Source organism: Acipenser ruthenus, chromosome 11, assembly GCF_902713425.1.
Source record: "Acipenser ruthenus chromosome 11, fAciRut3.2 maternal haplotype, whole genome shotgun sequence".
Lineage (NCBI taxonomy): Eukaryota > Metazoa > Chordata > Actinopteri > Acipenseriformes > Acipenseridae > Acipenser > Acipenser ruthenus.
The window spans coordinates 22,545,757-22,566,050 of record NC_081199.1 but is presented as its reverse complement, the minus strand read 5'-3'; the positions used below and the strand labels follow the sequence as shown (position 1 = coordinate 22,566,050).

The following is a 20,294-nucleotide window of genomic DNA, read 5'->3' as shown; positions in this document are numbered from 1 at the left end:
GGGGAGGAGTTACAGGCTCAACCCCCTGAAAATTTTTGGGGGGGAGAAGGGCAGGATGCTGGTGTCCCCCAGCAGCCTCTCGCTATGCTGCTGAAGGCAGCACGGCGTGCACATGCCCAGCCGCCACAGCAGAGGGAGCCAGCACCGCCAGGAGCAGAGGAGCTGGAGCTGCCTCTGCCTCCACCACCTCCAGGAGCAGAGGAGCAGGAGCTGCCTCTGCCTCCACCACCTCCAGGAGCAGAGGAGCAGGAGCTGCCTCTGCCTCCGCCACCACCACCGCCAGGAGCAGAGGAGCAGGAGCTGCCTCTGCCTCCACCACCTCCAGGAGCAGAGGAGCAGGAGCTGCCTCTGCCTCCGCCACCACCACCGCAAGGAGCAGAGGAGCAGGAGCTGCCTCTGCCTCCGCCACCACCACCGCCAGGAGCAGAGGAGCTGGAGCTGCCTCTGCCTCCGCCACCACCACCGCCAGGAGCAGAGGAGCTGGAGCTGCCTCTGCCTCCGCCACCACCACCGCCAGGAGCAGAGGAGCTGGAGCTGCCTCTGCCTCCGCCACCACCACCGCCAGGAGCAGAGGAGCTGGAGCTGCCTCTGCCTCCGCCACCGCCCGGAGCAGAGGAGCAGGAGCTGCCTCTGCTGCCCGTACCTCCGCAGGGAGTACGGTGGCCGGAGCCCCAGAAAGGGGAGCTGCCGGCCACGAAGGGGGACGAGGTCTGGAGACCACTTTCCCCAGCAGCAGTTTCGCTGCAGGAGTTCTTGTGGCCGGAGCCCCACAGGAGGGAGCTGCCGGCTACGAAGAAGGGGGAGGTCGGGGGACCACCTGCCCCCGCAGCTTTTTCGCTGCAGGACAGGACCAACAGGCTGTCAGCCGTGCCACTACCGGCAGGGGTGCTGACAGCATGGCCAGCCATGGGCCCACTGGAGCCTCCCTTCCCAGCCCGAGACTTTGTCCTGGACTGCTGGATTTTTAAGGGGGGAGGTGGCCGTTGAGGCCATGTGTGCTGCGCACAAGGGGGGGTATATGTGGCAAAGTGCCCCGCCCCTGTGTGCATTTGTGTGTTCTGTGTATGTATGTTGCGTGCGTATGTTAATGTTGGTGTATAGATTGGTACACGGGATATAAACGGGTCTGTGTTTCACGTGTGTTTAAAGTGTATAATTATATTTAGGCACGAGGATGGCACATCACTTCACGTGCAGATAAAATGTGTATAATGTGTGGCACGGGGTTGCACGTAATGAATTCACGTGCTGGGATTCAAGTGAGTAATTAATTAGTAATTGAATCCCAGCACAACAGTATATATAGATGCACAGTTTCACTCAGTCGGGGTTGGTGTTCGGTGAGTGGAGAACGGGATTGGAGACGGAGGTAAAGATAATAATAATAATAATAATAGTAATAGTTAAATCTGCTCACCGTGTTTTGTCTGTCTAGTCCGTTTTTGTTTGTCCTTTTATTTTGGCTACAAGTGCCGTGTCCTGTGTTTTGTTGTTTCAAACCTTTTATTTTCTGTCTGTTTATTAAATGCTGAACGCGATCACGCGTTCAGCCTCACCAAAACCCCATCTCTCTGTTTATTGTGTTCCTGTTTCTGGTCTGACGCCACCCACTCCGGCCGTCTTTGTGACATTCATATAAAATAAAAGTTGGTAATTTATTGTAAAAAAATATATATTTCAAGGTAATATAATTTCTACTTTAATTTTTAATGAATACTTTCAGAATAATATGTTGTTTATAAAAGTGAACTAAGAAGTGTATCCATAAAGCTATAACACCTTAATGAAAAAAAAGATTATTTTTGTATTTAAAACATTTAAAAGGATTAATAAGAAGTGTTGTCAGCACCTGGATGCTTGTTGTCACTCCAGAAGGACTTCCTCTGATATTTTTATTTCCTGTTATAAGCATAATCTAACTAAGGAAAAAAAAGCTCCCAGTCTTCATGCTTGCTGTTGCTTGTTTGCAGAACTGTGGTAATGCCCATTGCGAACGAGTTTGCTCCCGACGTGGTGCTGGTTTCTTCAGGATTCGATGCAGTTGAGGGACACCCATCTCCACTCGGAGGATACAACGTCACTGCAAAGTGTAAGTACCCGTGTAACACATTCAGCGTTTGCAATTGTTATTAACCATCATACAGTACATGATGCAGCAAAGCACAATGGTCTACCATCATTAAGAAATAATAAGAATGTGGCAATAGTTCGTTTCTGAAATACCCTATGGTAGAAACAACTTCCATAGTAAATCTAATTTACACATTGAGCTTATTGATGTACATATATTTATAAACATATATTTGCAGCTCTGCTGTAAAAATATCTATTATATATAACCCATATTGTATCCCGTTGAAATGCTCATAAATCTGTCCATTTTACAGGCAGCTAACTAACAGCTGTACAGCTATGGCCACAAGTTTTGCATCGCTATAGAATTAACTAATTTTACTTCATAAAGTCAAATGAAACCGCTGAATAATGTTACGTTAACATATTAAATTGCATACCGCTTTGTAGTTTTCCCATATACCATATGTAAAAACTGACCAAAATTGAAAAATGTGACATTTTGAAATCTAACATAAAATACTTTACCACTGTATGGCTTCTGGTAGACATTTTTGCGATATCATTTTGTAGTTTCTTTGATTACATGATGTTAAATAAAATATCTAAGTTATATATATTTTAAATTATGTCTCAATCCTAAAATTGTAGGTGATGTAAAGCTTTTGACCACAGCTGTAGGTCTTCTATACTGCACAGTAGATCACATAACACATCACGGTGTGCCTGCTTTATTTTAAGAGAGACATATCATAGTATTATACAATTATGTCAATATACCACATATCATTGAACTGTATTACCTGTGTGTCAAGGTACAGTACCTTTATTGCACTTGCTGAACGAGAACACAGGAATTTGAATATTTCCCCTAAACTAATCTGTTACTTTTCCCTTCAGGAGACAACATTATACGTATGTTCTCATATTTAGCTTTGTAGGACTATTCCATAACCACTAATGCAGAAGAATTTAATAGTGCTCGCTGCCAAACTACAGTGTTAAGCACAGAACTGTAATAACGTATCACTGATTATTCCTTTCAGTATCATTTTTCTTTTTTTTTTAGATCTTGTTTTACTTGGAGACCCTTTCTGAGTCTAGTGTGCCAGTAGAACATACTCAAAAAAATGTATCTGAGATTTCCATAAAAAAAAAATGGATAAATTAAAGAAAAGATCAAAAGGAGACTGAAGCCAAACTACTAAGCTGCATTTATTACCATTGAACCTGGCTTGTATTAAGTGTTTAGTCCTAGTAAATCCCAAGTGTCTTTTTTTTTTTTTATAAAGAGAAAAATATGATGTAATACCTTTTTTCCCGCTACCCTTTGATCACGATCCAAGAGCCAAAGTTACCCACCAAACTTTGACCTTTATTGCATTTCCTGTTTCCTGTGGCAGGTTTTGGCTACCTGACGAAGCAGCTGATGGGATTGGCTGGGGGCCGCGTGGTGCTGGCTTTGGAAGGGGGTCACGACCTCACCGCCATTTGTGATGCATCTGAAGCATGTGTTTCTGCTTTACTAGGAAACGAGGTAAGAAAAAAATACATAATAAAAAAGTGTACTGTGTTTGAATGTTTGACAAATACATCTCACACACACACGCACACACACACACACAAACAGCACTTTAGTACCTATCACTGAGCTCTAAGTTCCATATCAGGGCAATTTTCCTACTGTGAGGTTAACTTTGTTCAGTGTTCATGATCATTTTGTATTTAATAAATACACAGAGCATTTATAGGCGTACTCTAGTCATTCCACAAATGAAGATATAATGTTGATGGCTATCCTTATGAGTTCAATAGCTGCAACACTATAAACGTTCAACACTTGTTCTATAAAAAAAAGTACATGTGATAATTACAACTAAAGGAGTTACGAGATGGCATGTTAGTGTTTTTGATTTAAAATGCTCAATGAAAGAAGTTGTGTTTCCAGAGACTCTGACCCTATAAAATACAGTTAATGTTTTTGAGCAGTCCATTGAGAGAGTTCTGTACAGGGGGCCATTGTGGAGGTGCAGGTCCGTACGTACAGCATGTCATACTTTAGTTTTGCACTAAACCACTTGTCCAATGGTGATGGAACCTGCTGCACACTTTCTTTAGCACAGGTCTTTGATCGTATACGAATATGAGGGTAAATAGAGGCTTTCACTCTCCAACTGTATGTCACAACTGCATTTCAACATATATCTGGTGAGTCTCAATTCAGACAAACTTGCTAACGACATTCTTTAGCACAAGCTATTGAGTGGTTAGTTTCCTGTGGCTCTTTGAGACCCACCATGCTCTAATGTGCCTACTGGCCCTGGGCTGATTGTGTCTACAAGTCTATTAAGTGAATAATTTTAGCAGAGGAGTAAACCTATGAACACTCGTTCACAAATAGACCTCGATTAAGATGAGTTACTGGTCCATGGCGAAAGTACTAGACCACCTCACATGTCTTGCAAATAGGATATCCCATCACTATGCTAAAGCAAGTCACACCTTTTTATTTATTGCTCAAGTTCTGGAATACTTTAAGCGCCAATTGAAAAATAGAAATGTCAAGTTAAGGCATCTGTGGTGCACTGGGAGTGATTGCGTTGGCTGAAGATACAAAAGGACCCAAAGCGCTGCTCATAGTTCTGGCTGCCTACACCATCAACTGGGATTAATACATTTAGGCAGACAGGCCATGTGGTAGATATACATGCATAAGAGGAGTTTAATGCATTGACATAATGGTAGAAGTACAAATATATACAGTATATATATATATATATATATATAGATGTACTTTCACAAGTACATATTATTGAAATGCACAACAAATAAAACAGAACAATACTGTGAAGTTCAACAAAATAATTATAAAAATATAGTTAACAACTGAGAAAATAAAAAAAAAAATCCCTGTACAGCATTTACATATTTCTAAGGCCCTCTGTTAAACTTCACTAGAGCCCTGTGTTTTTTGCAGATACGAAATAGCACAAAATAAAATGAAAAACCATTATAAAGCAACCATAGAATGACATTTTTAAATTGGGAGGTTTATACAAAAAATACTTTCAATAAATTCTTGCAATCGTAGTTGTCAAGGCTCAGCCGTTACCATAGACACGGTCTGAAGGGAAACGGAAGCTCTGACTTGCACATATGTATATATACAGGATCTTGACAGGCAGCTTAATCAAATCAGTTTAAACGCAAGGGACATAAAGTTCCCATTCGCTGCCTGTTGCTATTATCAAGACAGACGTCTAGATGTAATTCCTTGCAAATGCAATGGCAATATTCCAGTTTGATTTGAAATCCAAACAAAAAATAAACAAAAAGCATATTAAAATGTACTTTTTCCAAGACAGCTGCCTTAATGGAAGTAGCTTCATGAGTCATCTCCGTCTGACATCAGCGTAGGGGTGTCTTAATGTGAGCTTAACTGGTGGTCTCAGCCTCGGGGTATTGGCTAAAACAAAAAATAAATAAACACTAAAAATCTTAAAGAATGCCACAAAACAGTTTTATTTTTCTGAAAATCGGGCTGATCTTAGTCAAGCAGTCATGTGTTTATAGCCAAATGAACAGTGACACCAGGTTTGAGTTTTGTTTTTTAAATGTGACACTGTTAACTATATTTTCTGAACCGTTAATCCAGTTATGATCCAACTTGGTATGGCATTCCTTAGAGTCGGGCTTGGATGCCATCTGTCTTTGGAACTGGTTAGAGTGCTTCAGTAAGCAAATGCAGGCCTCTGACCAAGGGTCACCACCGACTGTGGGCCAGCTTGACGATGTTGTAGTCCCTACCTCATCCACCAGGGGAAATCAGGGGAAATTATGTGGAGTTACTACGCATGTCACACTTTACAGTTTTACAGTGCACATCAAATGGCACTCATTTGTTTGATGGCTCCATCTACGTATGTTAAGAGTAAAAAGGAGGATAGCAGAGATAAAATGTTTTTAATTCACATCAAAAAGCAGGAAGTAGGAATGTTTTATCAGGATCTGTAATGTAATAAAGCTGGAATGTATTGAAATGGCTCTGTCCTGCAGTCTTTGATGAAACAGATAGAGGCAGGGCGTGAGAGAGAGTGAGCTGGAGGAATCGCCACGCGCTTGTATGGAAACCCAGCTGCAGCTCTGTGCTTTTGGCTTGGTCTACAATCACGAACATGCGCTGCGTGTCGCACTAAGGAAATGAAAGTGTGTGTCCCTTTCAGTATAAAGAGGAGACTCCATGAAATTCAAATAGTACCGTAAATAACCACAGCACTATGAATGTCATGTTTAATCCTGTATATTTAACAGCTGATATCAAAGAATTGCTTTCCTTTGATCAAGCTCCACATCTGCTTAGCAACGTAGTGGATTCTGGAAAAGTGCGATTCATCCGGTCATTCTGTTGTTGGATTTGAATGAACGCAAGATAGATTCCAAAATGAGATCCAGTAAGAAAAATATTCACTCAAAAAGTTATTCAGTGCTAGATATCTCAATGTTTGTTGTAAACATAATGTATAGGTACGTTTCTCAAGTTGTATGTAACCAGAACCCCTTGATGGCATAACTGTTCTGCACTGTTGGTTTTTTGTATTTGTTGTAATACTTCGTTACAGCAGTATAAGTCATGTGCGAGAAATCGACCATCATTAAGGATTTATCAAAATTACAGTACATCTCATCTACAGGTGTCAACCCATGCATAGAAAACTAATAAGTAAAAAATATAAAAAAACACTATGTTTAGTAGCAGTTCCAGAGTACAGTTTAGTTTTTGTGATTTTATAATAAGGTACCATAAAAAACGTTGTATAAGTCAATTTTCTAGGCATGTTTTGGGTCTAAAAAAGGGGGGAGCGACTAATACACACCCTACACAAGACATAATAACTTACATAAAAGCACAGAGATAGATTGTACTATAGAAATACACTGGGAAATGATTAAAAATAACAAAGCACCTTTCTAATATGCAAACAAAGATCAGCCTTCATAATATAAAGTACATTAAGCAAATCTTTTTCCCTCTACCTGTAAAATTTGTACTGATATGACCTAACTGGAAAGTGTATCCAAAATGTGTCAAGAACAATTATTTAATACATACAATTGTATTACTCGTATAACTATTCGGATAGAACAATAAATAACATAGCTCACTTTACATCAGAACGAACAACTCAATTGTTTTAGATTGTAGTATTTCTTCTAATGTGGTTGAATTAGAACTCACAGCAGAGCTGTACAGAGATTATTGGTTTTCCTTTTAAGAATGGTGTTGTTTTGATTAAGTGGTACAGGGCTTTGTTATATCAGGAACTTGAAAATACAAGCTCCAAATACTTATTTTATTGGAGACAAAAACTCATTCAGTAAAAAGCTGCTTTAAAATAACAATGGAGTAATTTGCACTCTATAACCGAGTTGACAGTAAAGGATACTGACAAATAGCTCCTTTTAAAGTAGTCACCTCTTTATGAAATACTTCTTTGTCTAGGAAAGGTTATTTAGATAGGGGCTGAGGGGAATGTTTTTTTAATCTCTCTCCTTTTTAAAACTTTCTGATAATCAAAAAAATCAACACGGAGCAATTGGAGTCCAAAGCACTTAGGAAGCGCGTAGCGGGCGATGTCAAAGAGGGGGGGTACGGGGAAGTGGTGTCAGGGTTGATTTCAGACTGCCTGTCTGTGGAGTGAGGCTAACTGAGTTCAGACACAGGCACTGCTAGTTTTAGGGAGGGGGTAACCAGTGCAATTGCCGAGGGCCCCCATGAGGGTAAACTAAGTCACAGATTAGAGAAAAACAAATTCAGCATTAGAATTCATAATAGTACTGTTGCTTGTCTCCAACTGTGGCACAATCGTGCCCTTTCAATTAACTAATCGGATGCGAGAAAGTTGTGAAGCGAACTTACAGCAGTAGCGCATTGTTTATTAATGTGAAGAAAAAAAAGTGCAGTAATGAAACGTTCCTATTCAAGTGGTGCTCATAAACTCCAGATTTCTGAGGAAAAGGCCAAAAGCTTGGCATATCCTAAATTAACCACATTCTTTACATCACAAGAGGCAGAATAGCCACATGCTCCACCTCTGTTGATCAAAGTGCTTTAATGACTGAGATATCGCCATAGATACGAATACCTTAAGTGAAAATAGAAGATGTTTGGCTCTGAAAATGGGTGCTGATAACTTGAACCTGGAGATCCACTCAGCTGTAAATGCTTTACCAGCTGCCATGTCCAGTTCACCTCTGGGGATGCTCAACTTCATTTAAACTGAAAAGTTGTTGGATCTGTAGCCAAACCTTAGCATTGCATTGCGAATCCTTCTGACTGTACCTGTAGCTGTGACATCAGGAGAAATCAGCTTTTCGCTTTTGAAAATAGTGAAGAACTACTTGCGTTCAACGATATCACTAGATCATCTGAATGGCCTTGCTGAAATTTCAATGGAACATAATATTTGCCGCAAGTTATTATTATTGTTATTATTATTATTATTATTATTATAATGGCTGCAAAATGTTGCAAAAAAAGTTGCTTCATTATTTGTATGGTGACGTAAACAAACTAGCAGTGAAAGTAATGGAATGTGTGGTGGGTGGAGGGCCCACGCTTCAACCTCTGCCCTGGGCCCCCACCAGTCTAACTCTGGCCCTGGACACAGGATCACTAAGACTGCTGCTTTAGGGCTCACGTAGATAAAGGTCAAAGAAATTGGCTTCAGCAAGGAATACAAATAAACAGGTAACGGTAGCTTTCTTAGTTAGCAGCTTCCTGTCTGAGACAACCAGGTAGAAAATAATAATGTTAACACGACATAGATACTTACATTTTTTACACACCTTTTTAAATTTATAAAAGTATATACTTTTTTATCTTAGAAAACAAAATGGTGTTTGTACTTTCGAGGAATACGTTCAGAAAAAATATGTATTAAAAATTATTATTATTATTATTATTATTATTATTATTATTATTATGACCACTAATAACAAAGGATGTTTTCCACTTTGTGAACCTGTTTGTTTTTTTTTGTTTTGTTTTGTTTTGTTTTTTACTAAAATAAACAGCCACAGTAATGTTAGTTACAGCCATATGTCTCACAACAGTCAGCCAGTCAGGTGTGGACTTGCATCATGAAAGTTTACAGGCATGCACCAGAGCTGTGAATCAAAATTATTCACCACCTTTAGTCCTGTTCATCCGTGCAAGATTCCAGTCAGTCATGGTTCGTTTCGAGCAAGAACATGAAACATGGAAAATGCTTCACATATCTACCAGATTCTGTGTGGGCTATATTTAAAAGATGTTAGAACCACTCCACTATAAACTTGCCTGCAACTGAGCTCCTGAGATGGGGTTTGTCAATCCATGACCATCTTTCCCCCCCAAAACCCTGGAGCTGCATGTGCCTGACCACCTAAACAGACACACTGAGCTATTAAATCAGACAATTGGTGCTCAGATTAGTGATTGACTGTCGCATACTGTTTGGACCATACTTCTGTAAACAGGTCTGACTGGAATCTACAATGGGGAGCAAACAAATGTTTTCTTCAACAACAGTAAAAGGTAGCTAAAAGTTGCAATGATGATCCATATAGTCATATGTTAATACTTAGGTATGGGTTCTACTTTGAGCTACACTTCCTATTTTATTACCAGATCAATGTAATTCTTAAGGCAGGGTGCAGAGCTTTTTTGGTTTGCATTGGCAAACAAGCAAAGTAAATAAATCTTGTGTTTTTTTCTGGGCTACAGTACCTCTTGTCAAATGGTGGAGCATTTGGAAATATGATATTTGAGTGCTGTTGACTGCTTGCTTCAAGAATTAGGAATGTTACTTGTGGAAATGAAGCGCATATACACACACACATTATTATTATTATTATTATTATTTATTTCTTAGCAGACGCCCTTATCCAGGGCGACTTACAATTGTTACAAGATATCACATTATTTTTACGTACAATTACATTATTTTTACATACAATTACCCATTTATACAGTTGGGTTTTTACTGGAGCAATCTAGGTAAAGTACCTTGCTGAAGGGTACAGCAGCAGTGTCCCCCACCTGGGATTGAACCCATGACCCTCCGGTCAAGAGTCCAGAGCCCTAATCACTACCCCATACTGCTGCCCTCACACATGCACACAATCCCCATCTAGGACTGTGAAAGAAAGCAATCCAAACAGAACTGGTAGGGAATCAATGATGAAACTGGAGTCCCATATCCTTCAAAAACAGACTTTTTGTTTTGGTACCTGTAACGGGGGGGGGCGGGGGGGGGCAGGAGCCTCGTAAGATCTGCCTGTCAATCATGACATTGACACGGAGACCCAAGCTTACCGTCATAGCGGCAGTGGGGGCACTGCATAAGCAGCACTTTTGTTTTGTAATTTTTCATTTCACCTGGTTTTTATTATTATTTTTGAGCACCTGTGAGTGCGCCTGCAATTACCTGTGTTGGTAACCTGTGGTCCTGATTACCATTGCCATTATACAGGCCAGAGACAACAGCGCCCTCTGCGGGCTAAAATAAATAAATAAATAAATAAATAAATAAATAAATAAAAGGAGAAAATAAATAAAACTGGTCACCTGTGCGGTGTTTTCAAGTAAACCTTCTGTCTCCCATGTGTGTCAGTGAATTGCCCACCACCCTTTCACAGTACCCAAATTTGAGAGTGACACTGCTCCCACTTCTGGCTATATCCTGACCTCTTTGAAGAACCTGACTTTTGTGTACCATTCATTTCCTGTGCTGCCGAAGCCTGTGTCTATTTCAAACAAAATAAACAATGGCCACAGAAGCCCATTTGTTCTTGATTTGCATTCTCCAGCCTTCTCCAGCAGACAATGACCTAGTCCTTGTTAAAGTAAAGGGATACCTCTTTGTGTTTAATATCATTTTATTGAATGGATGGATCAGGGTGGATGGTGGTAGTGGTTTGATTGAGGTTTCTATCGTGCCGCATCAACGAGAGTCTCAGTCCCCTGTCTCTTTCACTTCCTTTTTTTTTTTAAATTAAAATAACTTCCAGCTTAGTTTTCTTTTCCCGTTTTGGCACATTAAGTCGTGTGGTGTACTGTTTCTGGTGTAGGCTTTAATGTTTTGTGTGGGGGATGCATACTTTGAATGTTTTCAGAAAAAAATGTTTGGCTAAGTCACTTTTTTCTTTATACATGAGGGAAAACACACAGACAGAAGGAAATCTAATCATCCGATATCTGAAGTTTTAAGTACATAATTTGGTGCTTTCTGAATTAAAAGGCTTTTTATTCTCATTTTGAAACACATTTATCAGCTAAAGAAACAGTGATTGAAGTAAAGGCGCTCCGTGTGGAGTGCAGGATGTGCCCTATAGTCTGGACGTCGCGAGTTCAAGTCCAGGCTATTCCTTTGCCGACCGAGGACGGGAGCTTCCAGGGGGCGGCGCTCAATTGGCCGATCGCCGCCGGGGGGGAGGGAGGACTAGGTCAGCCAGGGTGTCCTCGGATCACCGTGCACCAGTGACCCCTGTAGTCTGGCGGGCTTGTCTGTAAGCTGCCCGAGAGCTGCGTTGTCCTCCGACGCTGTAGCTCTTGGGTGGCTGCATGGTGAGTCCGCAGTGTGAAGAAAAAGTGGTCGGCTGACGGCACACGCTTCGGAGGACAGCATGTGTTCGACTACGCCCTCCTGAGTCAGCGCAGGGGTGGTAGCGGTGAGCTGAGCATTAATAAAATAATTGGCCAGTGCAAATTGGGAGAAAATAACAAAAAATAATTGGCAATGACTAAATTTATAGAAAAAAAAGACAGTGATTGAAAAAAAAATCTATAATAATGTAAAATACTTTATAATCAAAGCACTTTGTTTTCACTTTTTAACAAGTTAAAAATCAGTTTGACCCAATTAAGCATTTTAAAAAAGTACTGATTTATATCACAGGAATCTGGTAAATCCTGTGTATTATTTTATGTAAATGATAAATGTATTTCAGTGCAATAGAGGCATTTTTTTAAACACTGTAATGCTGAAACAGGTTCACCAGCTTTATATGGTCTCAGAGACCGCTGTTTTCACCGCCAAAAGAAGCAAAGTTAGCTGCATCTGCACCCACACCCCAGTATTATCAATGCATTGAGATCACTTTATTTTTCAAAAGCAAGAAACAAAGAAATGTGTTAACTCTTCTCAAGTCTTCAAATATAACTGAAACATTTATATTACTATACTAGCACACGCGTAAGTGTAATATACATAATATACAAAAGTGAGGTGCGAGGCTCCAAAAGGACATCGGGGAGATTATTTAATAATGAATGTTTAATTGAAGCTTGGAAAATATACGCAATGGTGATCAATAGTGAATTGTTACAGCTCTAATGACAGAATCTTCAAATACAATTAAACTTACCAGCTACTGGAAGTGGTCCATTTATTTCAAGTAAATAAACACCAAAAAACAAACTTCAAAATCTGAAATTTTAATTAAAAAAAAAAAATAATAAAATAAAACCCATATTAGACGTACTGGTTTATAAAACAAAGGCGTACCTCTACTCACCCATCTGTGATGATACAACATTCGTTGGTAAATAAAACACTGACTTTTGAATTAGCTACTTACAGTAAATATGTATTAAGTTCTAACTCCATTAGGATATTTATTTTCAATGAATAAAATAAAGTTTGGTATTCATGTTCTAAAGAATATTGTTGGTTTCTTTAGAACATTTTAGAACAGTTTCATGAATATCAAAAATTTAATCCATCAAAAAAGATTTAAATGACTGAAGGGTTAGTTGAGCCTGTAATCTGAAGCTTACAGCGGTCATTTCTAGAACAGCTGAGACAGTATTATAAGTTACACTTCACAGTTCCATGTAAAGCATTTGGAAATCCAAAAACATAAACTGTAACGGTACTGTATAATATTGCTTGGCAAATTGGAAGAATAGGATTTATTTTTCTTATTTGATTTGATTACAGCTCAGTCCCATTCCACAAGAGGTGTTGCAGCAAAGGCCAAACCCAAATGCTGTACAATCCATGGAAAAGGTCATTGAGATACAGGGTAAGTACATACCGATGCACATCTGTTTTTTAAAGTAGATTTATGAAATGATCGGCATGTAGAAAAAGACTTGCATTGCAATTCATAATGGAATTGTCCACCACATCATGAAATCCCAGGCATACACAAAAGACTAAACCAGTGCAGAAAGCAGACCTCAAGAAAGCATATTATATTTCTATACCATTGATGATGATGATTAATTGTTCAGGTCTATGTTGATAGCCTGCCCTTCAACCGCGCATTTGGCAGTTGCATAAAAGCGAGATGCCATGTTGTAAAATAATGCGTGTTTATCCTGTTAGGTAAATACTGGCACTCTCTCCAGCGCCATGCCTCCACTGTGGACTACTCTCTCATTGAAGCTCAGAAGCTTGAGACAGAAGAAACAGAGACAGTCACAGCCATGGCCTCCCTGTCGGTGGGAGTCAAAAGCATGGAGAAAAGGTCGGTGATTTTTCCCTCTTCCTTTTCGTCATCACCCTGCCGTATTTTACACTCATAGAACTCAGTTTCATCTCATGTGGCAGCATTACAGTTGTGCTCAGAGCTTTTCGAACCAACAATTTAAGCGTTGCACAGAAACTAGTACCAGAGGACACAGTTATCATTATTATTATTTACAGTTGAAAATTAAAAATGGAGAAAGACTTAGGACAGAGGGAAGGAGACATTTCTTCACACAGAGTGGAGAGGGTATGGAATGGGTTACCTAGTCATGCTGTTGATGCTGAATCACTTGGATCATTTAAGACCCAACTTGACAAACCTTAGATGGGCCAAATGGCCTCTCTTTCATTAATTTTCTTATGTTCTTTCCTCACAAATCAGTTTTATTTCTCTCTACCTGTTCAGGTTTGAAGATGAGCCAATGGAGGAGGAGCCATCCCTGTAACAGCAGACAGAGCCACTCCTTAAGTTCCTGATCCAGAGTCTCTTGCGTCTCTTGCTAGAAAGTCAATTTTATTTTTTCCCCTCGTTATGCCAACATCCTCTTACGGGGTTTCATCCGGGATCCGGCAAAAAACGAGTGTGGGAGCTGTGAACAGATGGAAGAAAACAATATATTATTCTAGAAAGCAACATGTTGATTCTGTAGTACGTTCTGAAATAAAGGGGCAGCCAGCCGCCACATTGGGCAGAGTATATGGACAGTTTAAAATAAAAAAACAGAAACAAGAGATATATATGTAGATGTGAAAGCTGGAGCTTATAACTTTACCTTTGGTTCAACGTTCAAGGCAGAATGACTGTTACTGCTTGTGGTTTTCTTTTTTTGGATCTTATTCAGAGACATTTGTTATCTCTTACAAATAAACTAAAAGACATTGCCGTGATTGTTTGAAAATTAAAACACTTTCCAAGAAAGAGGATACAGCTGAGGGACTGGGCTTCAGGCTCCAATTTTAAAGCGTTGTGCCTTTTTTTGACCTGATGGATTTCATGATAAATTCAGAAGAACAATGCCTTAAACAAGTGACGTAACAGAATGATTCTTCATCTTTCTTTCTTTTTCACACACACACGATCGGAACGCCCAAAGCACGGCGGTAAACTAAACTCTTCAGCATATTTACGAGGAAAAGTGGTGAAGCCAACAGCTTACGTTTCAGAATGTTTTATTTTTTTTTGCTGTTATATTAAAAACAATACATACATAAAATAACCATTTGTAAGGTAGTTGCCAGTTAAGGGGCAAACATTGTTGGAATAAAAATTGATTTTTACAGTTAGCGTAGGCCTGTGTAGATTTAAGAGATAAAAACTTGACCAAATATACTGTATGTATATATATATATATATATATATATATATATATATATATATATATAATTTTGTTTTAAAAAGCATGTACTGTATAAGAGTGACTTGTCTTTTGCAAATTTGAATGCCATTTAAAAAGTAATAAGAATAATACGAAACAACCAAAGCATGAAAGTTTGCTTCTAGCTCTTTATTCCATGAATACTGCAAGCATATTAAGCAAGGCTTTTTCCTTTATGAACAAACTAACAAAGTATATAGGAATATTTTTTAAACAATGTACTGCGTACATGGCAATATTTATATGCCAGACCTTCCAACCTATAACCTCACAGCATACTGTATATGCAAGGTGTTTTGTAAATTGATATAGTCAGGGTGGTTATAATGATGCTGGAATGTAACCTTGATTAGTTAAAAACAAATTGCAACTGAAATTCCAATTGCTGGAAAGATCTAAGTGTATTTCCAAAGGTTTGGAAGTTTCTTTGACCAGAACCGTCTTGTGAGAGATTCTTATTTTACTGGTCAAACAAAAGTTAACAGATACATATTTTACTTATTCATGGGTTGCCTCAATTTGACATATCTCACAGCGGTGTCAGACAGTACTGAGCATGTATACGTCACTTGGCGTAAATCAGGACGTTTCTTGATGACACTGCAGGTCACTGCGAGGGTGTTTGGGATTTTAGCGTGACAGGACCATACACAGAAAATGAGATACAGAAGTTAAACAGTGTATACAGTCTGTATTCACATGTATAGAGATTGATAACCCCGCTTTACCAGGGAGCTGCGAGAGGGACACTTAAGAAACTGGAGGCCAAGATTTAAACCCCAGCTTAAATTTTAAAAACCAACTTATGTTGAGCCACTTGGCAACTACCTGAATCATATTTTTATTGGGTATGGAGTTTGATCATGATTGTTTTTTTTATATTATTGTTAGAAATATGTTCAAACTTAAAAGCAAGGAACTGTATGTTTTATTATTACTGCGTTTTACAGATTTTTGTGGGTGTGAAAATGATGCTTTTACCTATGCTTTTTTTTTTTTTTTTTTTTTTTTTACTTTTTATTTTTCTTTTGGTTTTCTTCCTGTACAGTTTAGAACGCATTTCTGCAGGCTTAAAAGAACGGGTCGCAGTTTTTGCTCACAAGTTTTCAGAAAGCCGAATTTTAATGTTTGTGGGAGGTGGGAGGGGGAAAGGGGGGGTGGGGGGGTTGTTTCTACTTTGTATAATGATTCCAGCAGTTGTATATTTACTATATGTTCTGTTCATAGTAGATTTATATAAAAATGCAGTCTTGTTAAAAGAAATAGTATTGCAAAGTGATATTCTACACACATTAACTCAAGCTAGTGGAGATGCTCTTTCTGGTATTTTTGTAGGCTGCAACAGATTAAGGGAGCTTGCATTAATTATTTGGTTTTAATTTAGTGTATTTCGTTTTTCCCCCTCATGAAAATACAGCTTTTGGCTGCAAAACATTGGCTTCACAGTTGAACACTGGTAGTATTTTCAACTGAAATTAAAAAAAAAAAACAAGCTCTACACAAAATAAAAATAGGCTTAAATTGGAAAAATGCTCAGTTTACATCTGTGCAGGCAGCAAGTACTTTAGGGAATGTGTTGTACAACTGACAGAAGGGTCCTAGCATGTGTTTTCTTTCTCATTTCCATTGAGCAATTAAACAATTTGCATTCCTGGGTTTGAGATTAGAGCCTTCTTGTTAAATTTTACTAGAGCGTAATGTGCTAGAAGGCCTTTTCTGTCATTTCTATTCCACAAATGTAAAATACACTACTATTGTATTTTGAAATGTTTTGAACTAAACATGGTCAGTTGTTTATGATGTACTTTTCCACAAATTCTGATTGTTTTTAGAAATGTGGACCTCTTTTTTATGAACCACTTAGCTGCTTGTTACATATATATATATATATATATATAAAATCATTGTTTTACTGCAAATGTTCACATTCACAGTCCTAACCTTCTTGGGGTTTATTTTTAAACAAAGTGGCCCTTTTCCTATGGTAGATGCCCGCTAAACTACCACAGCTTAACCTTGAAAGTCACTGTGACAGAAACTTGATGCTGGTCCATTACAAAACATAAATAAATACATTAAAATTGTCTTCAAATACAAATTTTGGGTAGATAATTGCTTCTCCAGTATGTACTGTTACCTGCTAGACAACTGGCCTTGTCTTCCATTAGGTACTCCCATCCATATTTGGCTTGGGATACTTAACTGTAAGTGCGGCCAGTTATCTGAGAGAAGGCTCTCTGCATCCGATATAAAATGTCACTACATTTTAGGTAGTTTTCACTAAACATGGTAGCAAACAACAACAAATGCAATATAGGAGATGGTATAATGGCCAGAGGGGTACAACAGGCTCATGTTTTGGCTGAATTTTAATCAGACAGTGCTGTGGAGGATAGTGTTTATTTTGTTTTACCCTTAACAGTAGTTCGTAAGTTTAGCCTATGAGTTAGTTTAATGACTCATCTTTTATTAATATTTTAATTTATCATCATCAAACCCTCAAACTGTTAGTATTTCCAAGTGGCCTAACTTCATTCACAGCAAGCCATTACTACAACCACCATTTTGTCTGCTCTTGAAAACTATCTGGCATTCTCACAGAGTTTACAAAAACAGGCCAGATCTCACACCAGGATTATAGAGGTATTGCAAATTAATCACAATAGAGGCTAGTGCTTCATAAACCGTTATGTAGCACAGTGGTGTTTGTGAATATAGAGTAGCAGAATGCAACTACTTTAGTTCCTCTCTTACTACAGATTCAATTACACATCATGTCAGCTGGCATCATGGGCACATCACTGCTTTAGTGGGCCCAATTTTGCCCAAAGATGAGGAACATGGATCTTGCAATACAATCTTAAAAGCATTTTAATTTACAGATGTGTCATGCAAACTCTAATGAGAATTGTTAATTTGTTAACGGATTGGGCAACTCCTTGTAATATTAAAACATTAGGAGGGTTAATCTGTTGGGAAAATGGTACCTGTTATCTGCCTAATTTACAATGTGCATTCAGCTCAACCTGAAAGGACCCATTAAAGTAATGCTATGAAAACATAAGCTTTGAATGCAGTTTTAAAGTTGGTGTGAGTTGAGAGGCAATGCATTCACTGTGCACTGCAGCTGTCTAATTCTTACTGTATTTTTACACAATGCAGTGCAGCTGGAGACCTCTTTGTACCCAGGTTCGCCACATACCTGCAACCTTTGCCCTTCTTCAACATAAACCTGATGCAATCACAATAGGCACACAATAAAACAAAAGCAATGCATTCTGCTACAGCTAAGGTGCTCATTTTAAAATGATCCGTGAATATCCACTTTAACTTAACACAGCCAGTCTTAACTTGCCAGAAAGTTGCAGATTTTTAATTTTGTTCACAGCCCTAAAATACAACAATCTGATCAGGCAGCTGTTTTTATATTTCTATTACAAAGACTGACTCTAAGACCTACACCACAACTTCATGTCAACTTTATACTGTAGGTCTCAGGGGAGATTTTGCAATAACTCTGTGGGCACTCAATTGAGCAGCTTGTTTTCTTAGTTAGTTAAAGGGATCTGTAACCACAGTCTCCAGCTGGTGCTCTGCATTTATTCATAAAATTATGAAGAAAACATTCCTTTTTTTTTATATATTTGACACGTCCATTCCTTTTCTCATCAGCAGCGGCCCATTTTCTACAAGGGCATTACTTATTATTTATTTTTTGTTCACCTAAAATGTTTTGCATGGTTTCTGTGTGGGCATGTCTTTATAACATATTTGCACAGCAGAGGTAGGCACTGACAGACCAATTTAAAAAGCACTTACAGCATTTGTGGAAAAAAAATATTGGAAAGAAAAAGAGCTAGAACGAGAGATGCTTTTTGTGTCCTTAAAAAAAGCGTTTTAATTGTAAAAACTGAACTATTTAAACATTTGAATATTTAACACATTATCTAGCACTTGACATATAGATAATAGGTTTCATTGTATTTATGTAGAAAAAAATGTTTTTGTAAACTACATAAAACACACGAATCACGTCAGACTGCCTGTGTTTCTTTTTTGTTTTGTTTTTTTTTGAGGGGGGGGGGTGGAGAAGATGGGGGGTCAGAGATTATACTAACAACAAGCAGTGTCAGTTAGGACTCTATTCTGCGAATATGTCACCTTAATATTGTGTACATATTAATCCACTTCAGCCAGTAATACACTGTGTGACCACTGTGATTTAAAAACTACAATTTACAAGATAAGCAGAAAGTAAAAGAAAATGACTGAGGTTGCATTTTTATTTTTTTCATTGTCACGAAGCCAAACTATGTTCCATGCTTGGCTTCAGTGTTCGTCTTTGATATCGACTGTTTAAAAAAATATAAATTAAAATGTATTGCTTTTGTGTGCTCCCATTTTGGAAATGTATTTTTTTCCCTCCAGTTTACAGGGATGACAAACTATATATATATTATATAAATATGTAATAAAACAAAAAAACAAAACAAAAAGTTGAGACCCACATACTGGTATGTAGTATTGGGTATGTAGCTTCTGTTGTACAATTTTACATGTTACACACTCAGAATAACGTCACCATTGATATCAGAGGGTTTTGTTCTATATTTTTATGCACAAAAGCTTGTTCTAGTATGAACATTTGTTCCATTGATGGTAGCATTGATTGTGCTCACTTGTTATAATTTTCTTTTTTGATGGTCTTTTTGTTGCCTGGTGGATTTACAGAATTTCGGTTTTATTTTTTTTTTTTTTTACTCTTCAACTGGCCAATGGTGTCTTTCTTTGACAGTACCGACTATATGAAATTTATTAAGAGTCCAGTATTTTGTACCACAATATGACAACATGTTATTCTTGTGGTGTAAATAAAAAAAAAGTATCACTGATGGTATTGTGTTTCAGCTACTTTTTTCAATTAGAAATAGATATAGATAGATAGATAGATATTTTATTTTTTTAATTTTAAATCCCTTTATTTCAATAATTAACCAACAAAATACAATCCACAATAAAACATACATGTACATTCATACTTTATAATTCCCCCTCTACATATACATTCCCCCCCCTCACAAGTTCATACACAACTGCCCCTCCTTTACTGCACACACCACCTCCCCCACTCCCCAAACCTTCTCAAACATGTCCAGTTTGTGCACAAGCTTGTAATATGTAAAATCAACTCTTACTCGGGAGGCAACCAATACCTTAAATACCAACATCACATCCCCAGTCAGTACCCCTCTCTCCCGGTTCTTACGACTCTTTAAAATGGCCATCTTGGCCTGTCCCAGCAAGAAATTTGCCAGCTGCAAACCACACT

At 38.4% G+C, this 20,294-nt stretch overlaps 1 protein-coding gene across 5 annotated transcripts in view; it reads left to right on the top strand.

The window, feature by feature from the left end:
• LOC117426176 (histone deacetylase 4-like) overlaps positions 1–14,917 on the top strand; it is a 278,893-nt gene extending 263,976 nt beyond the window's left edge. For all 5 annotated transcript variants that reach the window (XM_059033464.1, XM_059033462.1, XM_034043543.3 and 2 more), the window contains 5 exons: positions 1,971–2,089; positions 3,477–3,610; positions 13,056–13,140; positions 13,446–13,587; positions 13,996–14,917. In XM_059033464.1, coding sequence (XP_058889447.1) covers positions 1,971–2,089; positions 3,477–3,610; positions 13,056–13,140; positions 13,446–13,587; positions 13,996–14,035 — 520 coding nt within the window. In that variant the 3' untranslated portion in view covers positions 14,036–14,917. The remainder of the gene's footprint in view (positions 1–1,970; positions 2,090–3,476; positions 3,611–13,055; positions 13,141–13,445; positions 13,588–13,995) is intronic.
• The last annotated feature ends 5,377 nt before the right edge of the window (positions 14,918–20,294 follow it).